This window comes from Cardiocondyla obscurior, linkage group LG13 (genome assembly GCF_019399895.1).
Source record: "Cardiocondyla obscurior isolate alpha-2009 linkage group LG13, Cobs3.1, whole genome shotgun sequence".
Lineage (NCBI taxonomy): Eukaryota > Metazoa > Arthropoda > Insecta > Hymenoptera > Formicidae > Cardiocondyla > Cardiocondyla obscurior.
This window is the reverse complement of record NC_091876.1, coordinates 5,445,459-5,464,120: the sequence shown is the minus strand read 5'-3', so window position 1 is coordinate 5,464,120 and position 18,662 is coordinate 5,445,459. Positions and strand designations below refer to the sequence as shown.

At 39.6% G+C, this 18,662-nt stretch overlaps 4 protein-coding genes across 8 annotated transcripts in view; 3 read left to right on the top strand and 1 right to left on the bottom strand.

Annotated features, from left to right (window-relative positions):
- LOC139107613 (dystroglycan 1) overlaps positions 1–4,403 on the top strand; it is a 56,228-nt gene extending 51,825 nt beyond the window's left edge. For all 3 annotated transcript variants that reach the window (XM_070665352.1, XM_070665351.1, XM_070665353.1), the window contains one exon: positions 21–4,403. In XM_070665352.1, the coding sequence (XP_070521453.1) occupies positions 21–244 (224 nt within the window). In that variant the 3' untranslated portion in view covers positions 245–4,403. The remainder of the gene's footprint in view (positions 1–20) is intronic.
- A 400-nt stretch (positions 4,404–4,803) lies between these two features.
- On the top strand, positions 4,804–9,749 carry Kat2a (K(lysine) acetyltransferase 2A). Of its 3 annotated transcripts, none has more exons than XR_011546542.1 (6): positions 4,804–5,376; positions 5,479–6,453; positions 6,526–7,083; positions 7,161–7,885; positions 8,021–9,006; positions 9,430–9,749. XR_011546542.1 is itself a non-coding variant. In XM_070665355.1 (6 exons), the coding sequence occupies exons 3-6, from the start codon at positions 5,480–5,482 to the stop codon at positions 8,212–8,214; spliced, it is 2,451 nt and encodes an 816-aa protein (XP_070521456.1). In that variant the 5' UTR covers positions 4,804–5,179; positions 5,279–5,376; position 5,479; the 3' UTR covers positions 8,215–9,749. The 3 variants fall into 3 exon arrangements, 2 of the variants coding, with proteins under 2 accessions (XP_070521456.1, XP_070521455.1); XM_070665355.1 differs by having other exon boundaries at positions 4,804–5,179; positions 5,279–5,376; positions 8,021–9,749; XM_070665354.1 differs by having other exon boundaries at positions 8,021–9,749.
- Positions 9,750–9,887: 138 nt separating this feature from the next.
- Positions 9,888–12,964, top strand: LOC139107616 (actin, clone 403). Its single transcript, XM_070665357.1, has 4 exons — positions 9,888–10,487; positions 10,574–10,952; positions 11,083–11,318; positions 11,739–12,964. The coding sequence occupies exons 1-4, from the start codon at positions 10,362–10,364 to the stop codon at positions 12,126–12,128; spliced, it is 1,131 nt and encodes a 376-aa protein (XP_070521458.1). The 5' UTR covers positions 9,888–10,361; the 3' UTR covers positions 12,129–12,964.
- Positions 12,965–14,431: 1,467 nt separating this feature from the next.
- LOC139107615 (serine-rich adhesin for platelets) lies at positions 14,432–18,636 on the bottom strand. Its single transcript, XM_070665356.1, has 4 exons — positions 17,305–18,636; positions 15,253–15,995; positions 14,768–14,986; positions 14,432–14,684 (listed from the first exon to the last, which is right to left on the bottom strand). The coding sequence occupies exons 1-4, from the start codon at positions 18,619–18,621 to the stop codon at positions 14,585–14,587; spliced, it is 2,379 nt and encodes a 792-aa protein (XP_070521457.1). The 5' UTR covers positions 18,622–18,636; the 3' UTR covers positions 14,432–14,584.
- Positions 18,637–18,662: the final 26 nt, after the last annotated feature.

The window sequence follows — 18,662 nt, the reverse complement described above, 5'->3', positions numbered from 1 at the left end:
GACACATCGCGTGATTTCAGGCAATAAGTCACCTGTCATTCTAAAAGAGGAGAAGCCACCTCTTCCACCGCCCGAGTATCAGAAAGCCGAAGACGGAGCAGACGTGCCGATGCTGTCGAAGGAGAATTCCGAAGAGCCGTACCAACCGCCGCCACCGTTCGCTACGAATCGCGATACCAATCGGCAAAATCGTCCTAAGCCCACTCCAACGTACAGAAAACCGCCCCCCTACGTGCCTCCCTAACAAAATACGGTACACTCGCCTACGCGTAAATATATGCTAGCAATGCTCGGAGACTCACCGATACACAAGCAAAACCAAATTAATTATAAAAAGCAATCTCGAATTGGCGACAACAACGACAGTCGTGGGACTCTGAACGTTTATAGCGACGTTTAAACGAAGACCTTTCTCCATTCACCAAGTATGAGACAATATACTGCTTTGTAAGGCGTGAATGGAAGATTCTTCCGCGAAAATATTCTCCGCATTTGAGCGCGTTTTTACTTATTTTATATATGTAATAACAACGGCACGTTTCATCATTGATTTAACGAAAAAAATAATAATAAAAAAAAGAAAAAAAAGATAAAAATATTCCTGTCGATATTTGATCGACATGTCTTTTCCAATCATCTATATTTCACGCGAAAGAAAAAGGAAAGATTGTCTAGGAAGTATGGGAATACAAATCACGTGTTGCCTTTCGTAAAGAATTCAATTGTAGGGAAGGATCCACTGCTCCGAACTCAACGCGAATTTAGTTTAGATCGTTGTAGAACCAAGACAGCGGTAGGGAATAAACGTACTTTATTCGACTTTATAGCATTCGAGACAGCAACGATACTCATAAATATTTCAATAATCAGTGCCATTTATTAAGCAATAAGGGTATTCGACTGTGAATAACAGCGCGTACGTATAATTAATATGGTTCTACGGATTTATCGCAATTACTGTTTACAAAGAGTCTCCAGGTATCAAGAACGATGGACTTAACGAAATACATTACGCACCTATAACATATAACACTGCCAGAACGACAAATGCATAGTGTGTCGCCAAGCGAGAAAGTTTTGAGATAATGTATATACATATAATATTATATTTGATATACGAGTGTTATATATTAAATATAATATTAATTATTATACACTCACCCGCAAAAAAGACTTTTACATTTTTCTATCCGATTTTTATATCATTTTTGGTCGTTAAGAGGAACGTTCAAGCTTTATCTTGAGCTTGGACTCGTCTCGATACGATAATTTTTGACTGAGTTGTTACTATTGACAATTGTTCAGAAATTGTAAAATTTCATATGTCATTTTTTTGCAGGTGAGTGTACATACATACATATATATGTATAAAATTATATACTCTAATTTCTTTTTTGAACCCTCCATTTAGAGTAAATTATGGAAGAAAAAAGAAGCGTGATTGAATGTTATTCTCGTGGATAAGCTGATTCGCTTGGCAATCACTATTAGTTAAGGAGAAAATATCAGAATTGAAACGTTTTTTTGAGACATTTAAAGGAACGATTATGATATATGCAATGCCATTGCAAAGTGACAGCAAATGCTTCCATTGGCACAGTAGGCCATGCAGATAACTTATCTAAGATAAGGAAACTAATGATAGGTAATATATACAAATATAAATATATATATATAAATATGTATATTAATACCTATATTTGCCGTTCGATAGACGTCAGTCTGCAGTTATTTAGACATGTAATTTAAATACTGCCAGACCAATCAAGTTATTAGCATTTTTTTTTTTTTTTTTTTTTGCTACGGAGAAGACCCACTGTTTGTTTCACACATAATCCGACGCTTGGCAATTTTTACGATATAACAGCCTCAACATATTTTTTCTCTCCCTCCTTTATTTTTCAAATCCGCAAACTGTTTACGAACGCGTATAAGAGAGTTTAGCATCGAAGGCTTAACTCAGGATAAAAATAAAAGAGAAACGCTTGATGCACACGTTACACAGCGACGAGACTATTTAATTTAGACTTTTACATAGTTACCAAGCCAAAAAAAAAATAATTAATATTAAAAAGAAAAAAAAAGAAAAGAAAGAGGTACGAACGTATATTTGTAACTGCGAAAAAAAAAAAGAAGTTTAGAAACGTGACTCGCACTCTTTAGGGCGCATTTCTTTACAATGACTTTTGTAAATTTTTTAACCGTCGTGTTGCAAGACATGTATACACGCGCACATAAGACACACGCACTATCTCATCGTTCGGTGCGGCGGAAGAGTGCGGGATGCGGTACGGATACGTACGCGATCGTTTCTTCGATACCTCGATAGTTTCCTAATATTTTTGAGAAGGAAATACGAGAAACGAGTTAAAAAAAAAAAGAGAAAGAAAAAAAAAATGTCATATGCGTCCTGAATTCTCGCCGAGGCTTCGTTCGCCGTCGAAAACGACGCGCGGAGCGACGAGCTCGCGGACGCGCCTATAATACTGGTGTGAATGCTGACGATTAATACGTATGTAAGATAATAACGAGGATGTTTCATATGTGCAAGCTATAAATCACGACATATAAATACTACGACTAATTAATTCGTGTCTTTGTATAACGTAGAGGATTTAAGTGCATAGTGGGAGAAAAGTCGCGTGGCACGCGGCTCGCGCGAGAATGTATCAGGAACTGGCCGGATTTATCTTTCCAACGGCGAATAGACACGTGCGATCAAACCGGTGAGATGAGAAGAGAAAATTTGTCGGCCGCAGTCGCGTGTCGGAGGCTCTCCTCGTGCACGGCTCCTTCATCTCGTTCTCGCGTCTTGTTTATCGCAGAATCCTGTGAAAAGAGATAAGAGAGATCGTGATTGTCGCCCGTATGCGATTGCTTTTATATCGTGAATCAATACGTGTATAAGTATGTTTTCTTATTATTTTTATAATGTACGAATAAAGATCTTCTGTGTTAAATTTATACGCTAATTATAAGAAGTGAATGCAGCGCGGTCCACGGTGAAATAAAATTATCTTGCGATGCTTCTTCGTGCTTCGTAATCTTCCGTGGAGGAATAGATGTGAAATCCGCGCTCGCGCTCGCCTGGAAAGAATCTGTTAAAGCTCGACGTTTCATGCCGTTGGTTCTTCGATAAATCAAAATTCGCATTCGCTACGGCTTACCTTTTCCGGCGAGAGGCTCGCAAAGTGATAAACGCCGCGGCTAACGGAGACGTAATGTAACTAGCATTTGAGATTGCCGACGACCAAGAGTCTGCGGTGCGTCACGAACTGGGTCGCACCCCCCGTTTGTGATCTGCGGTAAACAAGCACAAGTCCATATCACGCTTCTAATCATATCATCGCTCTGTCGTTGCGTATCCCTTAAACGCCACTACTTGCGTTACTGTGAAAATGATGATAATGTGTATAATAAATGTACGATATTTATAAGTTCGAGGAGGAGGAAGTCTCTCCGCGGAGGGAAAGGGAATGAAAAATAAACTAGCGCACTCGCTTGCAGCGATTTTTCTGGCCTGTGTGAGAATGGATCGAAAGTATTTTATAATTATAATACATATATGAAGGGAGAGGACGGCAAATTTGCGTAACGCTAATCGCAGCTATTGACATTCGGCCGTTTTTTTTTTGCTTTTCTTTCCCTTTTTTTTTTTTTAATTTTTTCTTCGAGAGAGAAAACCGGGCTAACTTGGGACGGGCACGACGTTAAAAAGTTCCATTACGGAGAAAAGAAAGAGAAGTATCTCGCATCGCTTATACGAACGTGTTGTATACATAGTTATATACATATGTACACGCACTTACGTTATCTCGTTTCGAATTAGGTTTTAGACCGTCTGCACTTTATACATTTTAACTAACTATCTCGTTACGGAGACAGATATATCAACACGATAGTAGATACTTTAAAGCGTCGCTCGAAATGAAATAACGTAATTGTACATTATATACATAATATAATACACTTAAAGATGATAATCATACCAACGGGAATTTTCTGATTATTTTTAATCTGCTGGCGAAAGCTTTCCGATGTTACGCAAGAAGATTAGAATTGCAGGTTTGCGTTGAGGAGCGTACGAGGGAAGGAAACACCTTTCGAACGCTTTTTTCCCCCGTTGGATATCGGAGCCGTTTGATATTTAAGTTTCTCGCTGGATAACATATCCCAAGGGAAAGGAAAGCGAGTATCAAAACCTGGAAGAAAAAGAAAAACTGCGTGTTAGAGCTGGCACGCGCTCCGAAATGGATCGCGCGTGATTGTTTCGCGAGAGCACAGCTCGTCGGAAATGGCGAAAAAATTATATTAAACTGATATACATATACAGATATCTCGCTGAGACTAGTATACAAAGAAACACGTGTAAAGTTAAGAGTTAATAAAACCATTTTAGGGTACTGCGTGACTCTCGGTCCTTGCACTCTCTTCGGAAACGTGTCGCGATCAAAAGCCGTTGTCTTCTGAGATATTTTGCCTTCGTTTTACTTGATTTTATTTGAAAAATTATACGCGATGTCTCCTGTGGGCCGGCCATCGGCGCGTTGGCTCGTACTTAATTATTATTTTTTTAAATAAGTACATATATATTTAATAAACTTTAATAAAATATATAAATAAAAAGAAATATGTTTATCGAGACCCGTACTGCTTGCTCGAGTTCTCAGTGACGTTTCGTGGCGGGTTTTCTCGAAACTAAAAAGAACAAAAATATTCTAGACCGGCAGTCGGAATAAATTCCTTTTTATTTTCGACATAATCCACGGCGAGGCGCCATCGACGATTCGAGTAAGTGACACGGGATAATTCGAGCAGTAAAAGTTTTATCAGGAACGTATTCGCGATTAGTAATTAAAATTGACGAGATAAAAAAAAAAAATTAGGGTTGACGCTTACTCCCGGGATTCACGCAGATGCCGATCGATAAATCAATTTTATTATGATCGCCAGATAAAAATGTAATACCTGCGCGAGCTGCCGCATCGGCTGCGCTCGTTTATAAACGAATGCAGCCGATGCGGCCATGCTGTCGCTTTCTAACTTTGGGAGTTTCTGCATCTATTCAGTGAATTCACGTAATTCTACTCCATTTCGCTCCTATTATATCTATGCCTGCTCCGTTAAAAGTCGTTGCATATCGGCATAATAGCAACGTAACGAAATTGAAAAGAGAATGGTAGGTCACGGCATGCCAATTGTACAGATATCGTAATTAATTATTATAAAAGTGAAGTGATATTATCGAATTAATATTGAGGAAACTCGATCCATACAGCATCCGGAATACAAACGTAGTTAATCTTGCCATATAAAGATGCAATTTATTTTTATTGCATTCAAAAGAAGAAATTTTTAATACGCACGTAAATTCACGTAAGTTGCTTGAAAATAATATTGCGATGGAAGACGTGACAGTACGACTGACTGGCGACTATAATTTAATGTAATAACGTGAATATTGTATTATTTCTATAGGATGGCGTCCGAGGATATCAGTTCTCATACAACCACTTCTTCGGAAGAGACAGGGCAGCCTGTCACAAGTACCTTGCAACAAGAAAGTAATAGTAAAGATGCGCCTACGCCTAAGCCACCGACTCAAGTGAATCGAACGAGTAATCTCCAAAGGATACATCAGCGCAAGCAGCAGACGTACAGTTGGCCGCAAGAAAAGAAACTGTTGAAGCTTGCAAATTACAGTGCTTGTCAGGTGGAGGAATGCAAATGTACGAGCTGGAAAAATGCACGACCAATTATAAAATCGCTCAAGGGTGAGATACAGCAGCCTGTTATCAAATTCTGTGATCCATGCAAGCTCTGTACTCATTCCTTAGAAAATCACACTAAACATTTACCGGTTCATTCAGAGGAAGAAATTAACAGATTGTTGGGAATGGCTATTGATGCAGACAATATTTTTGCGTGCACACATAGAGAGCCAGATCCCGACACTAAGAAAGTATACATTTATTTATTTAAATTGCTAAGGAATTGTATCTTGTCTATGACAAAGCCGATTGTAGAGGAAAGTCCATTGGGAAAGCCGCCATTCGAAAGACCTAACATAGCAAAGGCGATAACGAACTTTGTTTTGTATAAATTTCATCATTTATCGTCGAGAGAATGGCAGGCTATGTACGACATGGCAAAGATGCTGTTACACTGCCTGAATTTTTGGAATTTCGAAGCGCCCAGCGCCAGACGGGCGTTAACGACTAGCGCTGAAGAGGCTTCCACTTATAAGGTTAATTATACACGCTGGCTCGTATTTTGTCACGTGCCTGCATTTTGTGATTCTTTGCCACACTATGACACTCCGTTAGTTTTTGGGAAAGCTCTGTTACAGGCTGTATTTAAATCGGTTTGTAGACAATTAAAGGACAAGTGTAACATTGAAAGAGAAAAAATATCACCTGAAAAAAGAATGCTGGTTTTAACACATTTTCCGAAGTATGTACAATTTTATTTTTTTTATATGCCGCGTGTAATTACCGATGTTACATTATTAATTTTTTATTCAAGGTTTCTCTCATTGCTCGAAATTGAAATTTATACAGACAACTCTCCCATTTGGGATCCTGAGTTTAGACAATTGCCGTTTCCTCATTTCTCGACTGCCTTGGAATCAAAGGCTCTAGCCAGGAAACCAGGACAGTTTCAAAAAGTTACTGTTACTCCGAGTGAAAAAGACAATTTCACTACAATAAACGTTAGTCCCGGAGGTAAGAAAATTCAGGAGAAGCGTCCAAATGCCGAGGGTCGTCTCGATGCAAAAAAACGAAAAGCCGAAGATGCTTTCGAGGATCTACCAGATGAGACCATTGCTGAAATTGTTGCATCTATTAACGACACAAGTTACATGTCTGGTTCCGATGCAGTATTTCCACCGAACGTGCCACGGGATGAAACTGCAAAGATGGAAGAAAGTAAAAAGATAATAGAATTTCACGTAGTTGGAAACAGTCTTACACGACCAGTGTCTAAACAAACGATGCTCTGGCTGATAGGACTACAAGATGTATTCAGCCATCAGTTGCCGAGAACGCCCAAAGAATATATTACTCAGCTTGTTTTTGATCCGTAAGTAACAAAATTTATTATTAGCGTTAATTTTTTTTGTACATATGTATTTATAAGCAATATTCTTTGTTCTGTAGAAAGCATAAGACGCTGGCTTTAATAAAAGATGGTTGTCCAATTGGTGGAATTTGCTTCTGTATGTTTCCAAGTCAAGGTTTTACCGAAATAGTATTTTGTGCTGTTACAAGCCATGAACAAGTGAAAGGTTACGGAACGCACTTGATGAATATGCTGAAAGATTATCACATTAAGAACAACATACTTCATTTTCTTACATTCGCGGATGATTTTGCTATTGGATATTTTAAAAAACAAGGATTCAGCAAAGATATAAAGCTGCCGAAATCGGTACATCAAGGTTACATAAAATATTACGTGGGAGCAACATTGATGCATTGCGAACTAAATCCGAAAATTGTATATACCGAATTTACGGCAGTTATTAGGAAGCAGAAAGAAATAGTGAAAAAACTGATACACCAAAGACAACAAGAAATACAGAAAGTACATCCTGGTTTAACGTGTTTTAAGGAGGGCTTAAGAGGAATACCTATCGAGTGTATTCCAGGAATTCATGAAACTGGATGGAAAAGTTGTGCTCAGACGAGAACAAGGGGCGTGGCGAAAGGAATGCAAGGCCCAGAACCGATGGACCCGAGCTTAGATGTACCAGATTCTCTATTTAATACATTAAATAGTGTTCTGAACAGTGTGAAAAAACACAGCACAGCGTGGCCTTTTTTGGAACCTGTAGATAAGAATGATGTTCCAGATTATTACGATCACATAAAATATCCTATGGGTGAGTTTAAAAAAAAACATTTATATATTTAAATAATTAAAATGCGATGTAAATACAATTATCTGATCGTTATTTAAAACAAGATAATAGAGTATAATAAATCGAGATGTAACGATGTATTTGTCCGTGTTATAGATCTCAAGACGATGCAAGATCGCTTGAATTCAGGATACTATGTAATAAAAAAATTGTTCATAGCAGATATGTCACGGATATTCACCAACTGTAGATTATATAACAGTCCGGATACTGACTATTACCGTTGTGCCAATGCTTTGGAAAAGTATTTTCAAACGCGTATGAAGGAAGTCGGACTTTGGGATAAGTAAAACTTTTAAAATTGTTATAATAATGGTATAATGTTGGCAACTGATACTTCCTAAATTATTATTGTTAAAGTATTATTAGTTTATAAAGAAGGTCTATGTCTCTTAAAATCATACTTCTTTTTGTGCAATATTTGACTAAAGATAAAGTTAAGTATACCCATTTACGTACGATTTCTGGATAAACTAATAAAATAAGAAAAAAAAAAACAATTCTCTATTCTTTAATAATCTTTGTTCACTTTTATTTATATTAATTTATTTTAATTTATTTTCTATTTTTTCCTATTCTGTAAAATATTTGCACCATATTTCACATATGTCTTATAGTGTATATATGCGGGCATATGTATATGTGAACACACATAAATGCACGTAGCTGCAAAGCAAGTATCACTTGTCTAATCTTAATCATATATCTCACGTATTGAATAATTACACATATTGTCTATATGTGGCCTTTTTAATATGTTACATTATAGAATTATGATGTTAAAAATATCAAGAGTGGTTTATGAAAAATTAGACTGAAGTGGGTACTTAATTTCACAGCCTAATTAATATCATTAGTCGAGCAGTTAATTAAGAAGCGTAATACAGCAATTATAAAGATCGCTCTAGTGGGTGACCAGTCTACGGAACAGCGACTCGCTGTAATGCGCGTTGGTTTATAAAATATTCTTAAAGGAATGAAGCTTGTTATTTAAAAGTGACGCGAATAAAACAAAATGAGACAAAAAGTTGACATTATATGTATATTCATATCAAAATCAATATACATATGTGTATCCGTAGGTGAGTGTGTTTTAATGTTAAAAGTTTCGATTCAATCTGAATCGTTTACAATTCTGAAATGCATGTGTATATGTATATTCTAAATGTAAGGTAAATAATGGCTGTCTGGAATTAAAATTAATAATTGGTTGAAAATGTTGTAGTGAGATTAATAATTATTTTTTAAGAATATGTTTTACGAAACTACGAACAGTTTATCTATTTTTAGAAAAGCGAACGTGCTTATGGGAGATAATTTAGAGCACTTAAAACTTTTTGACCTTACGAGCTCCCTTTCGTTTCTTTCGGTTTTTTGTTTAATTTTGTCAATCTGACGTATATGGAGAGAACTCGTTGAATAATACTTACGTCTTATGATTGAATTATAGAATCTTGTTAGCACAATCAATTAACTTTATTCTAAAATCTACTTTTAAATTTCAGAAAGTATTTCGTCTTGAAAATCTACTTGCATGGAATATTTTTGTAAATAAAATTAAACTCTGCACGTTTAAAAGTTTGCGCACTACTGTGGATTTGCAGAGAGATCAATGCGACCGCAGGAACGCAGAAAAATGTATGCTCTAATTATTGTGAGAAGTTCGTGCATTTATTGAGGATAATACTATAAGCAGTAGTTGCTAGTTATAATTGGCATACATTAAAGAGTAATTACCAGTCTTTTATTTAAAAAGATACGTACATATTTCTCTAAAGAGTAAGAAGCACGCGAAATATTCTATTGAATTCTACTTTTTTTTTTTCTTTCTTTTTTTTCATAATACGTGGTAATAATAAACTTAAGCTTGTATTACACAACTTGTAACACTTGTATTATATTTTGTTGTACTATATTATAGAACGGGACATACTTCGAAATGTATTTTTATTCATATTTATGCGCACGTTGTTTTTAATGTTAAAAACTGTACTACGTTACTCTGTTAAAATCTATGTATTATATTTATAGATTATATTCTCGTTATTAATAAACATCTACAGTGTAATTAACAAAAAAGTGATGTTATGTGATATGTTAATTTGTATATCTTTATATTAACGAGAGGTGGGAAAAATTTTTTTGTCTGTAATTATTAACGTGCAGGAAATCTCTTAGTATTAAGTTTAATTCGAAATGTTATTGTTCGTTCTTGAAGTCATAAAAAGAGATGCCGCGTGTGCGTGAATCCGTAGGCGGAAGGAGGGGAGCTGGTATAAAGCAACTCTTCTAGGAAGAAACGCAATGCTTTAGAAGTCAATATCACGCGAGAACGTTGTATCATCTGGTCTCTCGGTTGTTTCCTTTATTTGTTACAAGGAAAATTCTTCGTCTTGGCTCGACATTGCAAAAATTATTCGCTTAATACTATTCTAAGATGTGTGACGACGACGTAGCCGCATTGGTGATTGACAATGGATCGGGAATGTGCAAAGCTGGATTTGCTGGGGATGACGCCCCTCGAGCAGTGTTTCCTTCCATCGTTGGAAGACCACGGTATCAGGTATGAAAAGTATAGATTATAGACTTAATAAATAAAATAACATAAATTCGAATATTTTATTCTAATAAGTTCTTTTCTTTTTTCAGGGAATTATGGTCGGCATGGGCCAAAAGGATAGTTATGTAGGCGACGAGGCGCAAAGTAAACGAGGAGTTCTCACTGTTAAATATCCCATAGAGCACGGCATTGTCACCAATTGGGACGATATGGAAAAGATCTGGCATCATACGTTTTACAACGAATTAAGAGTCGCGCCGGAAGAGCACCCTGTCTTGTTGACGGAAGCTCCCCTGAATCCTAAGGCCAACCGCGAGAAAATGACACAGATCATGTTCGAAACCTTCAACACCCCAGCAATGTACGTTGCCATTCAGGCCGTTCTGTCCTTGTATGCGTCAGGACGTACGACTGGCATTGTCCTGGATAGCGGCGATGGGGTATCTCATACGGTACCGATTTACGAAGGTATTTCTCAGGATATTTTAATTAATACCTCTCAAAAAAAAAAAAAAAAAAAAAAAAAATAGTTGGCACAGTATTAATTGTGTGCGCTCGATATTGTAATATATGTAATTAACAAATTTTTTTTTTCCAGGATACGCTCTACCTCATGCAATTTTGCGCTTGGATCTGGCTGGCCGTGACTTGACGGATTACCTGATGAAAATTCTTACTGAAAGGGGCTACACCTTTACAACTACCGCCGAGCGGGAGATCGTACGTGATATCAAGGAGAAGCTGTGTTATGTGGCTTTAGATTTTCAGCACGAAATGGCAACAGCCGCTGCGTCGACTGCTCTAGAGAAGAGCTACGAGTTACCGGATGGCCAGGTAATATTTTCGTTATTCAAGTCTCTTTATGAGTGCAACATGTATGAAGAGACTTCTCGATATAGTCGAGATATAATAGTAGATATAATAAATTCTATCTCTTATTAAGAAAGCTATTACGTTTATAAAATATCCAAAATCTTTAGAAAAAGAACCAAAGTGACACCGAGATTTTTAATGTTAAAACCGCTTCCTTTGCAGAGTTAATTTAAGCTCGAAAATGATGTCTAAATTATCGATACAAAAAAGTACAGGGTATAATAGCTGCAATCTGAATGTAATAAACGACGATAATGGCGGTAGTGTACGCTCATTAGCATTAATCGCGCATATTTGCATCGAGCGAGTGTTAACTCGTCATGGGTTGGCTAGCCGCGCGGTCAGTGGACGAAGACGTAACGGGTAACGGTTTGATTCCAGGTCATCACAATCGGCAACGAGCGCTTCCGTTGCCCGGAAGCAATGTTCCAGCCGAGTTTCCTGGGTATGGAATCTTGCGGCATACACGAGACAACGTATAATTCGATCATGAAATGCGACGTCGACATCCGCAAGGATTTGTACGCCAATTCGGTGCTTTCGGGCGGCACCACCATGTACCCTGGTATCGCTGATCGAATGCAGAAGGAAATAACGACTCTCGCACCGCCTACTATGAAGATCAAAGTAATCGCTCCGCCCGAAAGGAAATACTCGGTGTGGATCGGCGGCTCGATTCTCGCTAGTTTGAGCACGTTCCAGCAGATGTGGATCTCTAGGCAGGAATATGACGAGCTAGGGCCATTCATTGTGCACAGAAAGTGCTTTTGAGATGCCATCATCTAAAATGCCTCTCGAGCGACATCAATGTTTAGCAGACCATATGCAAAGTGATCGAAAACAATATTTATTTCTCGAGTAATAATTTATTATTTTCTGAGTAATAATTCCTTTGTTACGTTTTCTCACCCCTTGCTTTTTTTTATCGAATAACATTTACTTGCCAATTTCTTATTCATAATCTTTTTCTTGATGGATAAGAATTTTTTGAACATTGATTTACAATGAGCGAATGCTACAACCTTTCATCGTCGATTTTTGTTTTATTGCATCTGTACATGCAAATTTTAAAGACAAATATATTTATTCCTTACAGCTGGAAGTTTGTACATACGAAAAAAAAAAGAAATTATTAAATCAATGTCTTTTTTTTTTTTTATTTCTAAAATGTACTCGATGTTATATTACATAATAGGACGTTTAAGGCGGATGTGACAATGGAGAGCCTACTTTTTCTCTCTACGTCCCTTTAAAAGCTTTCATACAACTTTTGACACACAGTACCACTTTTCGTTATAACAAAATTCTCTCTTTCTCTATCCGACGCATATACATTAGAAAATAATAATTTACATATTATTTTTATAGAGCATTATGTGTCGTACATATTTATAGATGTATTAAGAATTCAATCAATAATCTGACAGCTAGAAAAATTATCATTTACAAGATATTGATAATTACATTTCGTAATAACATAGCATCGAATGCTGTTTTGTTCATGAAATTCTTTTAGTTTTCATGGACGGTTAATATATTATCTTACAGAATATATATATATATATATATATATATATATATATATATATATATATATATATATATATGTAATACCTTAAAAAGTAAAACGTAGAAAATCGATTTAAAGAAAAATATATACACACAAAATTCATTTTCACTCATCCAAGATAAATTATTGTAGATCAGACGTTTTAAAAAATTATCCAGCAGATTGAAATATGCGAAAATAATATATCGTTATCTGCTTGAATTATTGTTTGCGTCGATCCCTTTTATTCATAAGACTACAATTTTTTCATAACGCAAATAAAATCGAAATTATCACAAATAGTCTCCGATAGAATTCTATGACAGAATTCGATGCACACACATATACACACACATACAGGCATACATAGTTTTGTACCGCGACAAAACCCAAAAAAATTTGCAAACAGATACGCATCAACATTTGGAAATATCACAAACGAAAAATTCGTGAAAAAATAACATACGTATAATTTTATTTACCAAATCTGTATTACGCACCAAGCCAATGTCGTTAACTTTAACTGTACTCATTATACTAGAAAATATTTAACATAAAAAGCTCTTTGTACTTCGGATCGAGAAAATCGGGCCATTATCGCGTGATCAATGCATTATTTGCAATGAAAAGTTCTTCGCTTCGGATCTTTGAATTTTGATATTTTACACGCGTGGGAATAAAAGTAACAAACGCTACACTAAAGTCGCTTATAAACGATCTTATTAATAGTTTAATAAATTTACAACTTAAATTGTATCAAAAGACGATACAGTTTCCTTTACAGATTTTTTAGATATGTTTCCTTAGCGACACGTAACATGAATTTTATTCCGTTAGGCCATCAAATTTTCGCAAAGGAAATGTCAATTAAATAAAAAAAAAATCTGTTAATAAACAAGGAAGCGCATTTCTGAGACGTTCTATACATTTGTACTGTAAAAATTTCAGAGTTAACCAAACGCACATTTGCGACATTTAATTTTTTTTATGAATATTTATCATTCTTGGATACTACATTATTCAAAAACAAAATTTATAAAATATAAAGGATTATACAAGATTATAAAAAGAAAAAAAAAAAATTCATTATATTCCTCCGTTATTTAATATTTTACAATATATTTTTATGAAGTATATACCACCAATGTACATAATAATTGTCCATAACGATTATTTTGTAATAGCAAAAAATGTAATTAATTTACAAAATTACATAAAGAACTCCTTATAATTGAACCAGTTAAAAAATTTTGCAAATATCAGTGTTGCCGATTCACTGAATAAGGAACAAAAATATGATTCGGAGTTAAAAAAAATATTTAATATACCAAATTAATATTTTGCCATGTTGATATATATTCATAGTTACGAAAATAAAATGACCGACACCGAGTACAAAATAGAATAGATGTATCAAACAAATATTGACGATGAATTTACTTAAATAAAAATGTAGAAAAAATAGATAACCTACGTTATATTGCATACAGTTAAAAAGTCGATAAAAATATCTTTGGTGCCCCTATTTTTTTTTTTTTTTTTTTTTTTTTACTGTGAATGAAAAACGCTGTTTGAATTATGGCGTGAAAAGAGGCAATAATATTTTCAAGAGCTTAAAACTGACTGTATCTAACCGTTAAAAATCAGTTCTGTCCACTTTTATAAAAATTTATATCTTCTAAACTTTTCTTCTACCTGTAGATTTTCTTCTACCTGTTGAACGTTTAGGATGTCGACACTTTATTCGTGTTATATTCGACCAGGGTAAAGAAAATTCACTGAAAGATAAAAATTATGCTAATCGATACTTATAATACAATTAACCATTTAAAATTTATGTGTTTAAAAATTACTAGCTTACCTTGGAGTGAAACTAGGAATAGGAGCTCCAAATGCAGTTACTGGCAAATGAGGATCTACTTGAAGACTTTGAATTTGTTCTATATCAGGCCACAAGGACGTTACGGTTTCTTCCTCCATGGACGAAGGACAAGGACCAGTATGGTTGGTATTATAGCATGTAGCTTGATGATTCTGACGTTCTTGCCGTTGTTTTAACTTCTCTATATGTCTTTGTTCCCTAACATAATAACAAAAAATGTAATATGTCACACATATAAAATAATCTTCGTATACGGAGTATTACAGATTAAAGAAACAATTATCTTGTGAGGGGTGGTAGGTCTTGTGAAAACAAATAGAAAAATTCAATGCTATTTTATATTTTTCTCGTCTCAATAAGTTACCTACTCCCGAAAGTGTCCGTTTATTATGAAATACCCCGTATACGCGCACTACACAAGTCAATTTTTGTTTAAAAAGACGAATCTTTAAATTTTTACAAACCTTATCCTTTGTACATCCCATCGTTTTCTCCTTCTTTCATCGTTTTCCAACTTCAAGTGCCTTTTATTAAAAATCTCATCGTCCAGATTTTCGGTTCCCTCCATTGTGTAACAACTCGTATATACCTTTACTCTCCAATTAGGTACTTCTAATGAATTGTCCGTCTCTACGGGGCTAGATTGTTTTAAATTTAAGGTATAAGTTGGATCTCCTACTGCTGTATAATAATGTTCCTCCGTCGTAAGAAAGGATTCTTTCTTCGCAAGGGATTTCGCCTTTTTGTCACTCTTTCTCGTCTCGTGCAAGGTCTGACCTAATATCTTCTCTTGCATTCCATCGTTACTGACAGTGGACGAACAAGAGAGGCCCCTTTTCTTTTTACTGCTCGTCGACAGAGGGGTTGGATCCGACCGCCTCTTCTTCTTCTCTTCCCACTCGAATCTCGACTCGCTGATAGCCTCTTGTTTTATTTCCAATTTAACTTGACTGTCGTGCGGCTCTTGTTTCACGGTGGTGATACCGCCGCTGGTGTTCAGCCGTATCTTGAAGCTCTCGTGCAAGGTGTTGCCGCCTTCGCACTGGGCATTCCTGTGAAGTTCGCTGGTCGAAGGTACACTGATCGAATTGACGTTTGTGGGCGAGCAGGCGCCTAAATGTTCCGAACCGATAGAGTTCTCGTTACACTCGGACCGTAGCTTCTGCAGGCTCACACGCCTTTCCATGCGCTCCAAGCGCAGTTTCAACTGCAACAAATAAAACACCGTTCCATCATCGAACACCTCCAAGCCCACCGTTGCGTTTACACCCGGATATTCGAACGATTATTTACACTCCTCGTGTACCGCCTATACACGATCTTCCTCTCCTCGCAGATCATGATCTGTGCCGCCTCGCGAAGATCTGTCCGGACCGCCAGGGAGGTTAACGAGACCCCGATTCTATCATCCGCGCCGTGAACCAAAACGACGAAGGGCGCGTATCGGAGGCGCCGAGGGTGACTCGAGATGAAAAATCCCGCACCGGTTACGCGTCCGCGACACCACCTGGGCGTTTTTAGCAGCGGCGCGGCCTCGCTTCCCCCCTCGATTCAACTGTCATTTTCAAACCGCGAAAACGCGCAACATCGGGGGACTGGTGATCGTTACTCTCCACGGGAGGACCTTTTCGCACATCTTCCACGCACATCTCGTTCCTTCTCTCTCGCTCTTTCTTCCGTGGTCTCAATGCGGAAGTAGCGCCACCACGTGTTGACATCGCGCAAGTTGACCTTCACGGTCAACCCGTTCACCTCCCCGCGTGCCGGTGCGTCAGGTTAGGCGGGCCACGCGGGAAGGAGAAGGTGGGATTGACACTCGCGCGGTCATGTGCGCTGGACGGCGCGTTTTTTTCTTTTCTTTCTTTTTTTTTTTTTTTTTGACAAAATGGTGCCAAAAGCCGTCGGTGCCGGCGAGGTCGGAAAAAAGAGCGGGATAGGAATACGGCTTTGCAGGTTAGGCCGGCGCCTTTTTTTTTATTCGTCGTCGAAGCCGCGTCGACGTCCATGGTCGCGGCCTCGCTCAGATTCCTCGCACCGGACCGCGCGCGAAAACGCGGAATTCGCTCGGAGGACCCAGCTGGCGGCACGGAATTATAATTATAAACGCGTCTCGGACGTTTCCCTTCACGCGCGCGAAGCACCCTCGGCATCTCTCGTTCCTAAGATTAACGACTACTCTCGAGGATTAAAAAGCACCCGCGTATTGAATTAAATCTTGACGGTACGCGGTACCGAAAGGAAGTCGCGCGGTACAGGTGGATACGCTCGAAAAAGATTAAACACTCGATTCTGCGAATGCAAAAGAAGTCGCGTTCGAAACGATCGGAACGTGTAACAAAAAATTCGCGCGGCGTGACTTGTCAGTCTTTTTTTCTTTTTTTTCTTTGTTGAAAATTAATATGAAACTCGTGGAAATTCGTAGCTTCGGAGATCGTGTTGCTCTTTAGGTCGGCGACCTCGTGGCGAGAACACCGCGGGGACCGAAGCGGTAGAGCGGAGGAAAGCCGGTCGCGTACCGTCTCGTTCTCCTGGCGCAGCGCGGCGAGAAGCTTGTCCTTGGTGACGATCTGCTCCGACTGCTGCTGGATGAGGTCGAGGTGGAGCAGCAGCAGCTCCTTGAGGTGCTTGACCTCGGTGAGATCGTTGCTGCGGGGCTCGTTGCCGCGCAGGGGACTGACGCCGAGCGCGGTGGCGACGGTGGCCGTGGCGGTCGCTGGCGCCGCGCCGTCGGTCATGCTGGCGTACATATGATCGAAGTCACATGGGAAGCTGAGAATGCCGGTGGCGGTGACGGTCGCCGTTGTCGAGGCGGCGGCGATACCGGCGCTTCTCTTCCCGTCGCAGTCGACCTCCTGGAACTCCTGGGCGCGCGCGCTGGTGCATCCACCGCTACCATTGGCACCGCTCCCGGGTTTATTCGTCGCTAGGATCGCGTCGGTGGGATTGCCGCCGGCGTTCGTTGTGATCGCTGTCATCATCGACGACGACGACGACGACGAAAATGATGAGGAAGATGACGACGACGACGACGACGACGACATCGCAACGGTGTTGCCGCCAGGGCGAACGGCGTTGGCCACCGCCGGCGGTGACGACGTGGTTGTCGTGGTTGTTGCCGACAGGTGCTCGTTCATCGCCGCGACCATGTTGCTGCCGCGATCGTACCCTTCGTCCTCCTCCTCGTCGTCCTCTTCGTCGTCCTCGTCCTCGTCGTCGTCGTCGTCGCCGTCCTCGTCCACGCCGTCGTCGCGGTACGACGGTGCGACGTCAACAATGACGACGGTAGCGGCGCTGTTCTTGCTGACCGCTGCCGCGTCGATGCTACCGGCGTCCAGCGGCGGCGGTGTCGCGGCTCCGGCGCTGCTCGGCGTTGTTGTCGTCGCCGTCGTCGTCGTCGCGGCGACGACGTCACGGGGCACCGGGAACGATAGCGCGTCGGCAGCGTAGATGCGACAACGGCAGCCGCCGGCGTTGCAGATGCGCGGCACTGTTGTCCCACGGCAGAGATTCACTGGCGTCGTGTCGCGGTCGACGCGGTCGAGCGGCCCGTCCGCGGCGCCACCGACGACGACGCCGCCGATAAGAGCGGGCGCGCCACTGCCGCCGATGATGTCAGGCCCGTTATTATTATTATTGCCCGGCGTGCAGCCGACGACGACGCGAAAACCGGTACCACTGCTACGAGACGCGAAGACACTCGCCCCGCCGCCCACGCAACCGCTCGCGCCTCCCCTCGCTGATGCGACCGCGTTACTGCTGACAGCGCCGGCCGCGCCGTCGGCGCTTCTCTCACCGTTCACGAGTCGTTTGCACCGCGGGCCGACATTTGACATCTTCCTGACGCGCGCGGGCTCGTGGCGGTGACGCCGCGGCG

Bases quoted from the DNA above. Each gene is read 5' to 3' on its own strand.
- LOC139107616 (XM_070665357.1), top strand. From the start codon at position 10,362: ATGTGTGACGACGACGTAGCCGCATTGGTGATTGACAATGGATCGGGA. The intron at 10,953-11,082 runs GTATTTCTCAGG...TTTTTTTTCCAG, and splicing joins TACGGTACCGATTTACGAAG to GATACGCTCTACCTCATGCA. The intron at 11,319-11,738 runs GTAATATTTTCG...GTTTGATTCCAG, and splicing joins ACGAGTTACCGGATGGCCAG to GTCATCACAATCGGCAACGA.
- LOC139107615 (XM_070665356.1), bottom strand. From the start codon at position 18,621: ATGTCAAATGTCGGCCCGCGGTGCAAACGACTCGTGAACGGTGAGAGA. The intron at 15,996-17,304 runs GTACGCGACCGG...TATTTGTTGCAG, and splicing joins TGCGCCAGGAGAACGAGACG to TTGAAACTGCGCTTGGAGCG. The intron at 14,685-14,767 runs GTAAGCTAGTAA...TTTATCTTTCAG, and splicing joins ATTCCTAGTTTCACTCCAAG to TGAATTTTCTTTACCCTGGT.
- Kat2a (XM_070665355.1), top strand. From the start codon at position 5,480: ATGGCGTCCGAGGATATCAGTTCTCATACAACCACTTCTTCGGAAGAG. The intron at 6,454-6,525 runs GTATGTACAATT...TTTTTATTCAAG, and splicing joins GTTTTAACACATTTTCCGAA to GTTTCTCTCATTGCTCGAAA. The intron at 7,084-7,160 runs GTAAGTAACAAA...TTTGTTCTGTAG, and splicing joins ACTCAGCTTGTTTTTGATCC to AAAGCATAAGACGCTGGCTT.